The sequence below is a fragment of the Acromyrmex echinatior genome, chromosome 15 (genome assembly GCF_024713525.1).
Source record: "Acromyrmex echinatior isolate Ae372 chromosome 15, ASM2471352v2, whole genome shotgun sequence".
NCBI classification, from domain to species: domain Eukaryota; kingdom Metazoa; phylum Arthropoda; class Insecta; order Hymenoptera; family Formicidae; genus Acromyrmex; species Acromyrmex echinatior.
The window spans coordinates 8131544-8148158 of NC_141866.1; the positions used below are offsets into that span (position 1 = coordinate 8131544).

The 16615-nt window shown below is 31.3% G+C and overlaps 3 protein-coding genes across 3 annotated transcripts; 1 reads left to right on the forward strand and 2 right to left on the reverse strand.

The window, feature by feature from the left end:
* Nucleotides 1–449: 449 nt before the first annotated feature.
* On the reverse strand, nucleotides 450–8619 carry Vhdl (larval-specific very high density lipoprotein). The gene is made up of 16 exons (XM_087413778.1): nucleotides 8558–8619; nucleotides 7910–7948; nucleotides 7198–7496; nucleotides 6977–7117; nucleotides 6727–6903; nucleotides 6481–6623; nucleotides 6023–6400; nucleotides 5436–5764; nucleotides 4376–4995; nucleotides 3298–4181; nucleotides 2990–3119; nucleotides 2647–2883; nucleotides 2171–2521; nucleotides 1572–1896; nucleotides 941–1235; nucleotides 450–853 (listed from the first exon to the last, which is right to left on the reverse strand). Exons 1-16 carry the CDS (start codon nucleotides 8574–8576, stop codon nucleotides 670–672), a joined length of 4551 nt encoding a protein of 1516 aa, XP_087269904.1. The 5' UTR covers nucleotides 8577–8619; the 3' UTR covers nucleotides 450–669.
* A 3370-nt stretch (nucleotides 8620–11989) lies between these two features.
* Nucleotides 11990–14149, reverse strand: LOC105146993 (inosine triphosphate pyrophosphatase). The gene is made up of 3 exons (XM_011057678.2): nucleotides 14041–14149; nucleotides 13835–13956; nucleotides 11990–12599 (listed from the first exon to the last, which is right to left on the reverse strand). The coding sequence occupies exon 3, from the start codon at nucleotides 12596–12598 to the stop codon at nucleotides 12029–12031; it is 570 nt and encodes a 189-aa protein (XP_011055980.1). The 5' UTR covers nucleotide 12599; nucleotides 13835–13956; nucleotides 14041–14149; the 3' UTR covers nucleotides 11990–12028.
* A 12-nt stretch (nucleotides 14150–14161) lies between these two features.
* Rpn8 (regulatory particle non-ATPase 8) lies at nucleotides 14162–16137 on the forward strand. Its single transcript, XM_011057677.2, has 5 exons — nucleotides 14162–14422; nucleotides 14586–14678; nucleotides 14766–14944; nucleotides 15019–15222; nucleotides 15455–16137. Exons 1-5 carry the CDS (start codon nucleotides 14248–14250, stop codon nucleotides 15764–15766), a joined length of 963 nt encoding a protein of 320 aa, XP_011055979.1. The 5' UTR covers nucleotides 14162–14247; the 3' UTR covers nucleotides 15767–16137.
* The last annotated feature ends 478 nt before the right edge of the window (nucleotides 16138–16615 follow it).

Genomic DNA, 16615 nt, shown 5'->3' on the forward strand with positions numbered 1-16615 from the left:
TGATCTCCAATTAATAAGCTTTGATGCACGGTTTTTGCTTTATTTTTTAGATTTGTTGCGCATTCAGCTTATAAATATCTTAGTTTAATTGTGTTAGAATAAGTGATTATTTGTAATAATAGTAAAAAATATTTTATATATATATATATATATATTATATATATATATGTACATATTTTGTGTGCATAATTATAATATATATTATATATGAAACATTTTTCCCGGGAACTTTATATTATATATAAAATCCGCGCAGTATTTTTAATAAGATATTGCCTTGCTATTTTTTTGTTATTTTTGAATTACTGAATTCTGTCATTCATGTCTTATTTTAACAGTAAAAGAGCTATTTAGTATTCAAATTATTTTAAATAACGTTTCTTAAAAAGGGGGAAATTTAACTTTTAAAAAGGGGGAAAATTGAAGAGATAATTGAATAAATATAGATAATTGTACAAATTAAAAATTTATTGTGCATTGCTTCTCTTTCTTTCCTACGTTATGATCACTATATTTTGTTAGTATTATTAAGAAATAAAATAATAATAAAAATTGTGCTCTAAAATAATTTATTTATATTATTTAAAACAGTACTTAGTATTTGGATTTAAATTTGAGAAAAATTCTATTTTTTAAATTCAAATTATATTATTATTATATAATTAAAGATTATATAACGGTGTAAATCTTGGGAAGTTTCTCTTTATGCGTGCCGTCCATGTGTCCGCACACGCCGGTCACATGACCTTGCAAAGTGGTATCCAGCATCACAGACACGCTATCAGGAGTCCACATTATCAGTACTGGTACGCGTTGAGATTGGACCACAAGATGCCCATAGTATTCGGTGAGTCTGCAAGCGGAAGTTATATTTATTTTAATATGACCAATTTCTCTTAAATTCTATATTAAATTCTGATTGATTAATTGTCGCACTTACTTTAACGCATAAGACTTCGGTTCGTCTTTTGGTATTACAACTCCCTTCTCATGCTGGTTGATTACATTGCCATCAATCATAACGACGTTATTGAAATCGTTTGGTACAATCTCCATTTCATGATCGGCAACATACATCTTTATTGCTAGTTTGGTACCTTGCACGGATTTCACGAAAATAGCATAAGTCCAGTCAATGTGGTCAGCGGATACAAGAGTCCATTTATCGAAAACTACAAATGGAATCACACCCTCGTCCAAGGTGACTAATGCTTGTGGATAAACAGTGCAGATCTCTGCGAGAAAAAGATAATTCAATAAAATTGTTGCTTCAATTTTTTATACAGAAATTTAATACCAGAAGATAATGTATAATCTTTTCTAGTATTCTTCATATGTAAATTCTGAAATATTCTAATGCCCAATTTCTTCACCTCTAGATAATTTTATCCAAGAAATATCTCCTGGCGTACAATGGGGATATCTCCTGGATAAGATTATTCGCAATTTATCTGGAAGTGAAGAAATTGAATTCTTTTTATTGGCAGAATCACGTCATTTCATTTTTAACTGAAAATTTTATTATGATATTCACATAAGAAAAAAAAATTTAGTCGAGAAGAACGACTTACTAGTCTGGCCTTGCATCAGTTTATGCACAGCACCTATGGTGAAACGAGTATTGTCCATGAGGGAGTGCCATTGTGAATGCGACACTGGTCTGTCCACAACTATGCCCTCGAAGAAATGTTGCTGCAAGGGAACTTGAACGTATTCGTATCCGTTAACCGGTGTAATGATGGTTGTATTGACATGACTCAGATCGGAGGAGTATTCAATCATAATCTTCGCGTTACCACTTTCAACACGATCCACGAGGTACCTTACGTACGATAAATGCGATGCGCGAATGTGATCTTCAATCATAGCAAGATATGAGAGTATCTGTACAGGCACCTGAAAGAGAACCACATTTCTTTCCTTTGATTGAGAACATCTATGTGATTGATGATATTGATTTTCAGTCTTTTCCATGTTTATATTATTCTCTATATATAATATTTACTAGCATACAACAAATTACTTTAAGAAATATATTTAAGAGACGTTTAAAGAATTAGAGAGCCAATTATAAATGTTTTACATAAAATATTCTTAAGTTCTTTATGTATTATAATATTTTCAAATTATTAGAAGAAAATTGTGTTATGAGTAATTCATCTTCTCTTACCTTTTTGTACGTTGTATTAATGGTATATTTCTTCAGAGTCGTGTAGTGTAAGATTTCACGAACGCAGTTCATAGTTTTGGGAATATGGTTTTGTTTGTTCTGGAATTGCAGATTTTGAATGTCTTTAACGCAAGCATCATGCATATTATTGTGCGTCATTTGCCTCTTTTGTTCTTCTGTCATCTCGCCTTTGAGAGTCATCACAATCATCATATCGTCACGAACACACTTATCGTCATCTGTAAATCCTGCTGTAATCGAAATCTTGTTGTTGGTCTCTTCTTTAGTGGTGTCGATCTTCAAGGGATCCGTTTCGATGACTGGATAGTTTTTCTGAGCGTCTAAGCAGAACTAAAAGTACAAGCAAAAAGTTCATTCATCATTAATGTTACTATATTGAGCTTTTTACTTATTTGTACTTTCTAATGAATCTGTTTTAGAATTAAGACAATTAACTTAAGATAAGTTAGACATACCTTCAAATTCTTTTCCCCTGGAGTCTCTCTCATCATTTGAACTTTGAAATTGTTCACCAGGTGTCCCGGAGACAAGTCAACGTTTACGTTCAAGTCCCATGAACGAATGGATTCGTTTGTGGAAGCTGCTTTAGCATCAAGAGTAGCACGTACATTGATCTTGTTGCTGCTAAGAGTGTAAATCTTTTCATGAATGTGATCAACATCCTCCACATTGATTCTTATGTTCAAATCGACCTGAAAAAAGAGAAGATAAATAAAAATGTCAAATTTTTCTTTCAGATTTATTTTCAGATTTATTTTTGGCTGCTTTTCTTTCAAATCTGTATTTTTGGTTGCTTACATGCGACGTAGGATAAACAATGCTGGGTTCCATCTTCAATAGTGTTCCACAGTTACCTATTTTCGGTAGAGCGTATTCATTCATCATTCTTTGACGAATGCCCATGTAGTATTGGAGAAGTTTTGAGTTCCTAACAAATTGCAATATAATATTTTTTTTTATTTAAAAGTTGCATCGATAATCAAAATTCAGATTTAACTAATAAATTATATTTTTTTAAAAATATTTTTTCAAAAAAGAGACTGTTGCTATATCAGCAGCGACAGATATCGATTCAATTAGATTATTGCATCAATTCTATTGTTTACCAAGTGTTCTTATGTTCCGCGGAGAATGCACGCTGCCATTCCTCGGCATTAGTCATCTGAGTGATCTCATTTTCGCAATCGAAGACTGACATGCTGTATTTAAGACCTACGTCCTTAGAATCCATGGTGACGTGACGATTCTTCTTTTCGCCGGTAGTGACGACTGTGTGATGAAGACAGTCAGCACAGCAGGTCTTGAGAACGTCTTGCTCGTCTTCGGTAATGGTTACCAAGTTCTTCGAGTAGGATCGTATTCCGGTGATTGACTGTTTGGTGACAGGCAGTCTTGGCAAGGTGATTTTAAGACTTTTCGCCTCGTGATTGTAACCGATGCTCATTTGCAGGGGCAAGATAATATCCTGAACAGTAGCGCGACGAACTGAGTGCCAAACGTCGACAATCGGGTTGTAAATCGACATGACATATTCACCATGCCTCCAGATGCGAGTGTCGACATCAAGTTTCAAGCTCATTGACGGCTTCTTTAGCTCGTTTTGAACGTTGTTGAACTTGAATGACCATAGCTGAGGCATCTTGGTATTGAAAACTCCCTGCAGACCCATGTCGGTGGGCACTTGCATCTCATAAAGAGTATCGTATAAGATTTCTTGAATATTGCCGACCACTGTTTGCTTCAACGTTTGGTATGCATCGTCGAACATATTTTTGAAGGTGTTCTGATCATAGTGATTAAAAAGGACAACAAGACCGTTCAGCGTGATGCAGATATCCAAGTGAACAGGTTTCTTCATTGGCATGTCCTGTGCGGCACGAATTAAGATGTTTTGCACGTTCTTGTTGGTGAGGTTCTCTATGGAGGTGCCAATTAATTCCTTCTTGATCACCTTCATAATCTCATCCAAGCCATAGGAGCTCCAATAGATCTAAAGAAAATTTGTATAAATCTAATATATGTTTTCCGCATTTCATATTTTAAATTCTGTAGAAATATATATATGAAATAAACTATGCAATATATTTTTTAATTTCTATACTTTTCGAGACGTGTTAATCTTTCATGTATTATAAAGCTTCCTATATTATAAAGTTTATGCTAAGTTGGTACATTATTACTTACACCCATTCTATTGGTAGATTTACGAGCAAGTGAGTTGTGATATTCAAAGTATCCAGCGTAGGGCATACCGGTTGATTCTTCAAGAATCCATGCGGCATTCCAGGATTCGCCAAATTCATACATAGGATCTGTATAATCGACGAATTGTTTAGATGATAGTTGAGTGGTAACCGGTCTGATCCTTGTAAAGCGTAAAATCTTTCTAGCCATTTCACGAATTGGCGTAAGGCAAGGATCCACGGAATTAGCGAGACCTTTCAGAGTAGTCAAGTGATAGTTGTACAGATGATTATTCGGCTCCTGTCTCATGAGCCAATAGATATTCATGATACGTTGCATGTTCGGCATCTGGCTCATTAAAGTTTCATAGGCGACAATCCTAATAGATAACGGTTGAGTGATATCAGCGAGAATAGGCCAGAGCAGATTGTGAGTATACTCGACTCTATCGGAAACTGCCTTCTTGATGGCCCAGATTGCTTGAGCGCGAACATGATCTGGGTGTTCGGATATCATAATTTCACCACGGATGATTGGCTCCAAGAGCTTCTCAATGTTACCCACTTGCACGTTTTTCATTGCCATAAGATATATCACTTTCATCTCATATAATTGCTCGTCTGAAACATTTGTGAAAAAAATTCTGTGATCAATGTGTACATTATTAACTCTTCAGTGCTACTCTGGATATTTCTACTTTCTTTTTCTAATGCTTTTCCAATGCTTTTTCCATTGTTTATAATTTTTTTATTAATAAAAGTACATACATTTTCTTAGTACTGTTATGTTCTTTAATATCTAATGTTTCAAAAAAATTTTTTTTTTTTAAATATGTTGATTTTTTTATAAAAGTGATTGAAGCAATTGGTATTGCATACTCGAGTGTTATTCCCATAGTGGCACCAAAAGATTAGAAATAATTTAATTGAATAAAAGAGTTAGAGTAGAAATAGATTAGATTATGCGATTGATAAAAATTCATTTTAAATAAATATTTGTACTTAAGCATGTAAAATTCTTTGGTGCGTATTTTTGATGTTTAATACAATACAATTCTTACTCTTGACATGATCGAAGAAACGGTGAAGGTATCTTTCGAGAAGAAGGTTGACGATGTCACTCTGCTGATGCATGAACGTCTTACGAATCAAAATAGAGAAACAAAGAATGCTGGCTTTTCTAACTTGCGGTGACACAGTGCTACCTAATTTCAACAGATCTTCCATTTCCAGAAGCAATCTCTCAGACGGTACTTTGACATGCATCGGCAATTTCCTCAACATATCGACGGCAGTATTATCGGTCACTTTGTGCTTACGAACGACATTGCGTACGAAGTGGCAGGCAGCGGTCGTGCCCACGGTTGGAATCATTCGCAAGAAGATGTTCCTTTAAAATCATAGCTATCGTTTTATTTCGTCGCATCAGACAAAATTGTGCAAATTAAATTTCTTCAAAAGAAAATTAGTAAATTAGAACAAATTATTTTCTTAATTCTAACGCTACCTTTACAGAAATTTAATATTGAAAAATAGTGATTAATTACTTACTTAAAATAAGTAATCAATCATTATCTTTTAGTATTAAATTGAATTTCTGTAAGGACAATTGACTCCATAGAATAAGAGATAATCGCAAATTATTTACCTCATCGTGTCTTCCTTGGGCGTCTTCGAATCCTGAATAGCATTGTAAACTTGTTCCAGTGAACCTAGATCCATATAGCTCATAGTGTGCTGCAGTCTATTAATGGTTTGCCCATGTTTCCATTCGGGTTCTTTGGCTTCCAAGTGATTTTCTTCGAGATAATCAGTAGCTTCGACCAACATCTTTTTAAGTTTAGGCATAAGCGTATCCAATTTCACAATATGTCGACCATGAGTAAGATCTTCGGCAGCATGGAGAGCGTAATTTCCCAACGGCTTGTTGAAAGTGATGTCGCGAATAATAGGCACGTTCTGAACATTCACAGTCAGCATAGGAACTTCTGTCGTTGGTACTACGGAATGTAAGTCCAAAGTAGTGCTGAAATAATGAATAAAATTAGCAGGATCATATTGATGTACAATACAATTATACAGTACGATAATTATTGATATAATTACTTGGTCAAGAGATAGTGAGATTCAGATCGACTATTATAAGGGAAATAATTAACAGTCGAGTGAGCAACTAGACGCTCGATAAGGATGTTATTATCCTGACGTTTGATCTCGAAGACTCTTCTGGCGAAAGTAGTCATGTCATCCTAAAATTCAAAAGAAAAATAAATTAATTATAATTCAATTCAGCCAGAATTTACATAAATGTTTAATAGACAAAGTTGTCAAGACAGAGTGATAGAAATTTACCACAGACTTCATATGACATTTCTCGCATTCGAAGTAATCGAAGGCACGCTGAACGAAATGACTGCAGTTTCGTAAATCGTGCATTTTCGTGACTACGAAGACATTGGTATTCTCTGAATTCGTCGAGTTTTTCAGGTGGACATCATAGGCGACTTGACAGGTACCGTGGATGGTGTTCTAGTGGTAACAACCAAAGAGAACATTTTGAAAGACACGCTTTTGCTGGATGTTCCCATCAGTCGTTACCTACCTCATGCGTAATGAAACCATGCGGCTTCAATGGAGTTTGCATCTGGATGTGAGCCAGATCCAATTGCAGCATCGAGGCGATACCTTGCTTGATGTTCCTTGACCAACCGCTCTCGGTTTCTGGCATTTTGATGCCTTGGAACTGAAATCAAATATTCAAGTCACTCGTCTTTCACGAACGATTTTTATATCAAATTATCACCATAAGAATTCGGACATTACCTTGCCAGATTCGTCATAAACGATCACGAACGGTTCTTGAATTTGCTGTGCGGCTTCTCCGAGTTCGTGAAGAACTTTGACCGGCTGGTGATGTACGGCCATGCCATTGTACATGCCATGCTTTAAATTGTTTAATTTGATGTAATAAGCATTATTTAAAGTCGGATCACTGGTATCCTTCTTTACATAAAGTTGCCCAGTAAGAACGAACTGAGAGACATATTGCACTGGCTCGACAGTCCCAGCTTTTACGTCGGCATAGTAATTGTAAATTACTGTTTTTTCAGCAGGAAAGTGTACTGAAATATATCAAATTATCGCAAATTATTTATCTGTCATTTTATATCTATATTATTAATTGTATTCTGTTTGTATTATTTTATTACTTATTTGTTAATTGAAGCAAGTATCGTTTCATCGATTAAATATAATAATCTGTGACTTTGAGAAAGACATCAAAATAATTTTACATTTAATAAATCATTAAAGCATGCATTGAATTATTATCATTTACCGTTCACGATACAGCGAATTAATAGATACGCAAAAATAATTTAATTTTACTGAAGAAATGACTTTACTATTATTAATGTAACATTATTAAATATTCAGAATACAATTTGCCTATACCAATTTGTAGACAAATATTTTTTTAGTATTTTATAAAATAAGAAAAACAAATAGAAATAAGAAAATAGATATAAATTCTTACCTGGTACCGCATATGTGGCCGTTAGACACAGCAAAAATACTGAAAACATAATTTCATTACATATACATGATATAATGTATTCTTCTTCAATGTATTGCGTATTAAAAATATTTAAGAAAAAGAGAAATTGAAAGGAGATATTAAATTTAAATTAATATATTCATTAAGTAATTGTAAAATTTTTATATATATTTGAAAATGCTATATAAAATCAATTACTTCCTTAGATATTTCTTTATTAGAATTCGCAAATTGCAAAAAAACTTTTCTTTCTCCTTCGAGACGTTTTTAAAAATATGAAGTTGTAGAAAACAATATTTTATAATTTGAGAAAAGTAAGTAAATGATGATAATTAGATTGATATAAAATTGGACAAGACATTCTCACAATTATATTATACATATCGAATTTGTTGAATTGTAAAAAAAAGGAGAAATAAACTCCGTTGAAGTGTAACTCGCGATTCAAGCATTTATCATGGAACAAGTCGGAATAAATTTCCAATCGAAGTTATTTAATTATTCCTTAGATGTTTATTGCGTTTTCTAAAGAAAACGGGATACCTAATTCTGATCGGTATTCATTCCAACATATTCTATGATAGGTACCCAGAAGTAGATACGACTTCGCATTCGGTGGCGACTTACCAGTAAGGGCATTCATCATAGCGTGGCCCCTGATGTAAGACTGGTAGCGTACGCGAGATCCTCCCGCTTTTATAAGGCGCAAAGTTCTCCAATTGCTAAAATTCAATTGGTAAAATTCAAAAGTGCAGGCAAGGCGATAACCCTGCGATGAAAGGGTGTTATATATTACGGAGAGAAAGAGAAAAAGGATCGTACCGGTATAATCAAGGAGATAACTCTTTTGAGGTCAAGCCCCAATGCTATTTACACATTAAAAATGCATGCATGTATATTAAAAATAATTCGTATATCAGACTAATCGTGATTGGTCTCGGCACTCCTTCATCATTCTCTACACCAAGAAAAACTTCATTTCTGTCTATCTAAATTACATATGCAATTCGCAATTTTATCTTTGTGTACATGCTATGCATTACATATAATCGCATTACTGCTCCCCAGTGATTTGTACACACCGGAAAAGAATTTGTACACACCGGAGAAGATTGTCAAATACTTTTACATTCCAAGTGACCGTCATTTTGACGGTAAGATAAAAAATCAGATAAAAGCAATGAGTCTGTAAACAGGAATATAAGGAGTATTAGAAAGAGTATCAATTTTGTAAGAGGTCGATTTTGCGAAGACGAGATGTAAAAAATGATGAAAAATAGATTGCTTGATAGAAAAATCTTTGGTAAGATCGACATAAGCAGATTATACAGAAAGTGTATTATTAATTTTAGAATAATTCACTAAAAGAATGGCATTATAATTTTATGTAAAAACCTATTGTGACCGTTAGCATAGAAATGATAAAAAGGATATAATATTAGATAAAAAATTTAAATAATAAAAAAGAGTGCATGGACGGATCTAGGATTTTTTTTGAAAGTGGCTTTTTATTAATTTTATTATTACATAAACAGCAATTTTTTGCATCATTAAATTGCTTTTTTTTTATATTTTAAGCATAGAATGTCTTGTTCCTACTTTTCAATGAGAAAAGTATTAAGTTTTATAAATCATAACATTTTTTTTTCCCTGAAAAAAGTATTGATAAAATATATTAGGTGTTGGAATTAATTCGTAGCGTTTTACAAGTGATGGGAAGTACTTTCATTAATGTATTTTTTAATGCTCATGTGAAATAAATAACATTCTTTCATTAAAAACGCTACGAATTAATTCCAACACCTAATAGTTTTATTAAAAACGAAATGTATAATTGCAAATAGAGTATTCATTAATATTTTAATGGATATTCTATCTTAAAAACTTTGCGAAAACTTTCTTCATGAAAAACGAGAACTCTGTTAAAGTTAAAGTTCTATAATTAATAGAAATTCTAGATATGCATGACTTACATGAACATAACGATAAGAAAAATATATTTTAGGTGATGATAAAAAATTTACTAAAAATTAAAAAAAAGTTGCACTTTTTATAATTAATAACGAAAAATTAAAAAATTTCAGGAAGGTTTCCTTTTTTAAATATGTCCAAAAGATATATTTATTGCAGATAGAAACTAATAAACAATTTGCTCGTTTCTCTGTTTATCAATCATTAAAATTAAATTCTCTTTTATTCCTTGCGTTTTATGTTGCAGCAAAGCTATTTAATAGTTCTCTCGCTTGTCTTTTTATAATATATTTGATTAATTAAGATAATCACGAGTAATTAGAGCCGCAAAGATAATTGAATAATTTTTTCATTGATCGCATAAATTAAATAATCATTGACAGTTTGATAAAAAGTAAAAATGATTGCCTGTTTACCAACGGTTTTACGTAATAATAATACACCAACATGTATATTTATCTGTTGTCTCGCTGTTATACTGATTGTCTTTTTGAACGACCGAATGTCCTTTTATTGATAGATTGACGGATTCTTTGGACTTGACTTTTCCTGTATAAAAATATCGAGAGAGGTCACAATTTATTACTTTTTGATTTTTTGCATCATATAATTATATGCATCGAATTAAAGTTAATTGTATTGAAAAGCAAACTTCATCTGATATGATACTGAAGAATGTAATTTTTATTTGATTCTTCAAAGTTAATTCGTGAAATAAATCCCTTTTCTAATTTCTTATATCTTGAAAATTATTAAATACTTCGATATTTTTGCTAAGAAAATATTGACTTTAAATTGATCAAAAAATTTGTCATTAAAAACATCTAATATAGTTCTGAGAGAAATATTTTGTATTATTATAACTATTTTTATCTACAATTTTATATTTTTAAACAATCATTTTTAGATAATAATTATATATATATAATGATTATTTTTATCATACTAAAGATAAATCTAATATATTATAGTATTCTCTTTCGATTGAATTCAAATGCATTTTTTTAAAAGTATTTTAAGAAAATACATTTGAGTCCAGTATCCATAATCCATTTTTATTTTAAGGCTGTCTTAAGTAATGTCTTAAGATGCTAACGCGGCTCTCTAATAAATTTCTGTTTGATTCATGATATCTAAAATTTATATTTAACAATTTTAAATATAAGAATCGACTAAAAATACCGGCTTTTTCCTTTGCATCAAATAAAATTTTTAAGTAATACATTATAAAATCTATGTATAATACTGTTATATACTTTTATTAATTTTGTATTACAATTAAAGTGTACAAAATTATTTTTTTCTTATATTTTATTTTAGAGAAGTGTCATTTTTGAATGTTTAATATTCAACTGGCATATTTAAATTCCATTTAATACTAGTCATCCATCTCAGTAATTAATTTATAGTCTATCTCACTCAAATAATGTAATCGCGTTATTGGTAAAGTAATTAGATAGTGGCGGTAATCCATTGTAGTTATTATTGTACATGATTTATAGTTCTAATCTGCTTGCATATGAGAAGGTATTGGTTTACATGATTAACTCTATCAACCACCGCATGATTAAAAAGAAATATAATTTCATATTTCAATTTGTTGCGTCACGTAAAATTTGCAAGGTAGAAGTCGTTGATTAACACATTCGTGCGACATATCGAAATTAAAGTTATCAGATTTTCAGTCGTGAGAAAGTCTCACAATAGTGAGTCTCATCTCATAATAGCTTCAAGGTTGTTGGCAAATTATTCCATATGCTGTCCAACGGCTATCGCTGTGACAAGACATCGAAATGTTTGTTTTCGGCAAAGAATCACCTTTGATAAATTGAACGGATATCGAACGTTAACATTATAGGTCACAGTGTAAATTACAAAGTGAAGACAAAACAACGCGTACTTGCCACTCTTCAGGATTAAGAAGAATCGCAAACATAATTGCATTAATATAAATTATCTCGGTTATAATAAATCAATATAAACGAATTTCATAAGAACATAAATACTTATAAAAATACGTCTTAACAATATAATTAACCCGAGAAACAATCATCTGTTTTTTACATTCTAGTGTAGAAAAAATAATAGTTTCCTTTATAACAATAATTTTATTATATACTGCAAAAATTAAATATTCTCATTGTTTAACAAATAAGCTTTTAATTTTTCTATTGCCTTGCTACGGTGAGAAATCTTGTTCTTCTCTTCTTTCGGCAGTTCCGCGTAAGTCTTGTCGTAGCCTAGCGGTTGAAAACAAGGGTCCCAGCCAAAATCCCTGGAACCTCGCGGACTTACAATGGTACCTTGAGTTCGACCTTGAAATAGATGAACTTCAGAGTCTTTACCAGAACAATAACCGAATGTGCAGACCGCTTCTGCCGATTTGTCCTCAAATCCGTAAAGCATCCTATGAAGACCTTCAGGTCCCAGTTTTTCGAGGAACCACTTGATGTAAGGTCCCGGAAGACCCTTCAGTGCGTTGAAGCAGAGACATGTATCTTCGATGATCACTGGGCCTTTCATTAGGTTTACTGCGGCCTCACATTTGTTTCGACATATATCGTCTACTTCGCCCTGATATTCAGGCAGATCGATTTTCTTGCTCGTTATCCGTCGAGAAAAGTCTTTTCCCAAAATAGCGATGAATTCTTCCAGTTTCTTCGCGTTGCCCGTCACGAATACTACGGGTAGCGACATTCTATAACAAAAGACATGTTAAGAGTATGGCATATATTATATATTTTAACTTTTTAAAATTTTTTTAGTCAATGTTATGACATTAGAAAAATCTTTTCTCACTCTAGAATTAACTTGTTCTTCGAACGATAGCATAATTGATAGAAATCAATATCATACCAAATTCTGTAAAAAATAGAATTATGATTCGAACTATAATTTCTTTATCTGTAATATAAAACTCGATGAATTATTACAAAATGATATAATTAAAAAAATATATATTCTCATTGTAGATTTTCCGGTTTATATATAATTCGTTTAATATAAAATTCAAATACTTTAAATCATAAAGAATGTAAGTTAATTAACTATTTTAATTCAACTATTCTTTACAGAATTTGATAAAAAATAAAATATTTTATATTGGAATTTATATTGGATTTCTAACTTCTAAATTAGAAATATTTCTTAAAATTTTTCATATAAATTTTCAGATTTTTGAATTTTTTAAAACTTTTATATAATTTTATATTTTAGAGAATTTCTTAAATTTTTTAATACGAACATTTTAGAAATGTGAGAGGCTTCTCATCAATCAGCAAACCAATATTTTTAAAATGTTTTGAAATAGTATTATGTAAAAATATTTAATAAATATTTAAAAAAAATTTTTTTAATATTGTGTGCTGATTGAATAATAAAACGGAAAATATTCGGACGGATTTTATATCTTTTAAAAAAAATCGTTGGTTTACTCTTAAGAATTTTTTATATATTTCAATTTTGAAATATTCTAAGATTTTTCATTCTATAATTTCCGAAAAAACTTGTAGAATCTGAAAAAGTTTAAAGTATTATATTTTTCAGAAACCTTAAATTTAAAATATGAAAAATTTTTTTAAATGTTATAATATAAAAATTTTTTTCATCAGAAATTAAAATCAGAAATTAAAGATTAATCAATTATGTTAGAATAAAATTCTCATTTTATTATTTGTTACATAATTTTATTTTCCTCCTGATCTCGCGCATTTTGTTTACATCTTTCAAGTTGGCGCTCGCAGTGAATTTATTCAGTGCAATTCGGTGCAGAAGTACACACATATGCATTTTGATATATTTGATATGTTGAATTTCTATCATCACGAATTGTTTTCAAAATAATATGAACGTCATGCAAATTACTTTTATCAGGCATACTTCTGATACTGGAAACAAATTTATTACCTTTTTAATTGAAGTACTTTTACTTACGTTAAAATCTGTAGTCGCTTCTAACCAACAAAACCACTGTAGTTGATGCGTCCAACGTTGTTTTTTCAATCAAGCTGGCCAACTTTACGGATGAATCGTGAAAAGCATATCATCCTCATTCACTAAATCAAATAGGAAATAACCATTATTTATAATGGAAAACAATAAATATGACATAATATTTCACTTTTAAAATGTAGAATTACCTTCAATTATTTTATATCATATCAAAAATATAAATATTGGCGTTTTTTCTCTCATCTGCGTACAGCGCTTCGATGAGCTTGACATCACTTGACATACAACACGCCTTTCTTGTTATTTCCGAATGACCGTGATCAGTGGCGACAGTGTGGAGTAATGGAGTAGTGTAGTATAGACTATAGCAGTATACGTCGTTGCGTTGTCCAAAAATGCCGAGTCAAGAGGTTGTGACAACGAAAGTTGTGGTCCATCCGCTGGTATTATTAAGCGTGGTGGATCACTTTAATCGCATGGGAAAAATCGGAAACCAAAAAAGAGTGGTTGGTGTACTCCTGGGCTGTTGGAGAGCTAAGGGAATCTTGGACGTGTCGAACAGCTTTGCAGGTTAGGATGTGTAAACACGTTATGATGTTTCTTAAATCGTTCGTATTTGAAGTCAAGCTGTTCTGCTTTCATTATTGCGTCTAAAGGCACAAAAAATAAATGTATCTTATCTTTAGAGCTAATTGCGATATAAAGAGATAAATCAGATAAACTTGTATTTCAGTACCCTTTGATGAGGATGACAAGGACAAAAGTGTATGGTTTCTTGACCATGATTACCTTGAAAATATGTATGGAATGTTCAAGAAAGTTAATGGTAAAGATCTATGTATAGTTCATGCAAATCTTATAGGTTTTACTTGGAGCAAAATTTTTGATTATGATATTTTATGTTAATTCTTAGCTCGTGAGAAGGTAGTAGGCTGGTATCACACTGGGCCTAAACTACATCAAAATGACGTTGCCATCAACGAACTAATAAGAAGATATTGTTCTAATTCGGTTTTGGTAATTATTGATGCCAAACCAAAAGATCTTGGACTTCCTACTGAGGCTTATCAAGCAGTTGAAGAAGTACATGATGTACGTTTTTATGTATATATATATTAACTGCTGTCTGTTAAAAAATAAACATGTAACGAGAATTTTATTTGTAGGATGGTTCTCCTACCTCCAAAACTTTCGAGCATATTCCAAGTGAAATTGGAGCTGAAGAAGCAGAAGAAGTAGGAGTGGAACATTTATTGCGAGATATCAAAGATACTACAGTTGGTACCCTCAGTCAAAGAATCACAAATCAATTACTTGGCTTGAAAGGACTTCATGAACAAATTCGGGAAATTAGAGATTATTTGCTTCAGGTATACATTTTTATCTTTGATAGAAATTAAGATGTCTTTTCATACTGATGCTCGACGCTCATTTTAGTGTCAAAACAGATCGCGTGATAAAAATTGACGAATATCAAACGTTGATTTCGATCATGTGATCTATTTTGACACTAAAAATAAGCGTTGAACGTTAGTATGAAAAGGCACTTTTATTTTTTATATTAATATTGTTAAAAGGTTTATTCAAATAATTGTTTTCTAGGTTGGCAATGGAAAATTACCTATAAATCATCAAATTGTATATCAGCTTCAAGATATCTTTAATTTATTACCAGATATGACTCAAAGTAGCTTCGTCGATTCGTTATATGTAAAGACAAATGATCAGATGCTGGTTGTATATCTAGCAGCATTAGTTAGGTCTATAGTTGCATTGCACAATTTAATTAATAATAAGCTAACCAATCGTGATGCTGAAAAAAAAGAAACAGATGGAAAGAAAGATACCAAGAAGGAAGAAAAGAAAGAAGAGGAGAAGAAAGGTGAGGAAAAAGCGAAAGCTAAAAGTCAATGATCAGGGAATTTCTGAGCTTGCTCAGTTAAGACTGTTAAAGTTGAGGACAATTAATGACTTTGTGTGTAATAGTCAAGTCTGTTCACTATTTGTACAGAATGATATCCCACTTAAAAAAAAAAAAATTTAAATATGTATTAGAAACAGCAAATTGATTCCTGAATTGTTCTGATATAATTTTGTAAGTTTTTAATATATTAGGTGCAAGAGAAAAAATAATAACTCAACACTTCTGTATTTTGAATGTAATGAATGATGTAGCAAATATATCGAAAAATTTAGGATTAAGACATTTTTACAAAATATTGTAATCTTTACAATATTTTCAGTGTTTTAATTAACAATCCGTTAATATAAACGATAGTATTCTATACGAAGTATAATTATTTATTTTCTTTCAATTTCATCCATTAATCAACAAGCAACAAGCAGTCGATGTGTTTTTTTAAATTGCCTTAAGCATATCGCTTAAAATTTAAGTTTCAATTAATGTGTGATAGATATGGATTATGTATTTTTAGGAAATGCAAGTCATTCTATTAAGAGAAAATATTACATTAATAAAAATAATCTTTTACTTATATATATATCATTTTATTAATTTATCATTAATATTGAAACATTTTCTATTTATTCTCTTTATCAAAAGAAAATGTATACAAAAAAGCAGATATGTATACGCATTATCTTTAATTCTTGTACATGTTTTGGGCAGAATATAGATATTTGCAAATTTCTTGCATTGTATACATAATATGATTGTACATGATTTATGATTTAGAATATTCACCACAGCATTTAACAAATGTTATAGCATATTTTATTTCATATAATACAACGATTAATCTG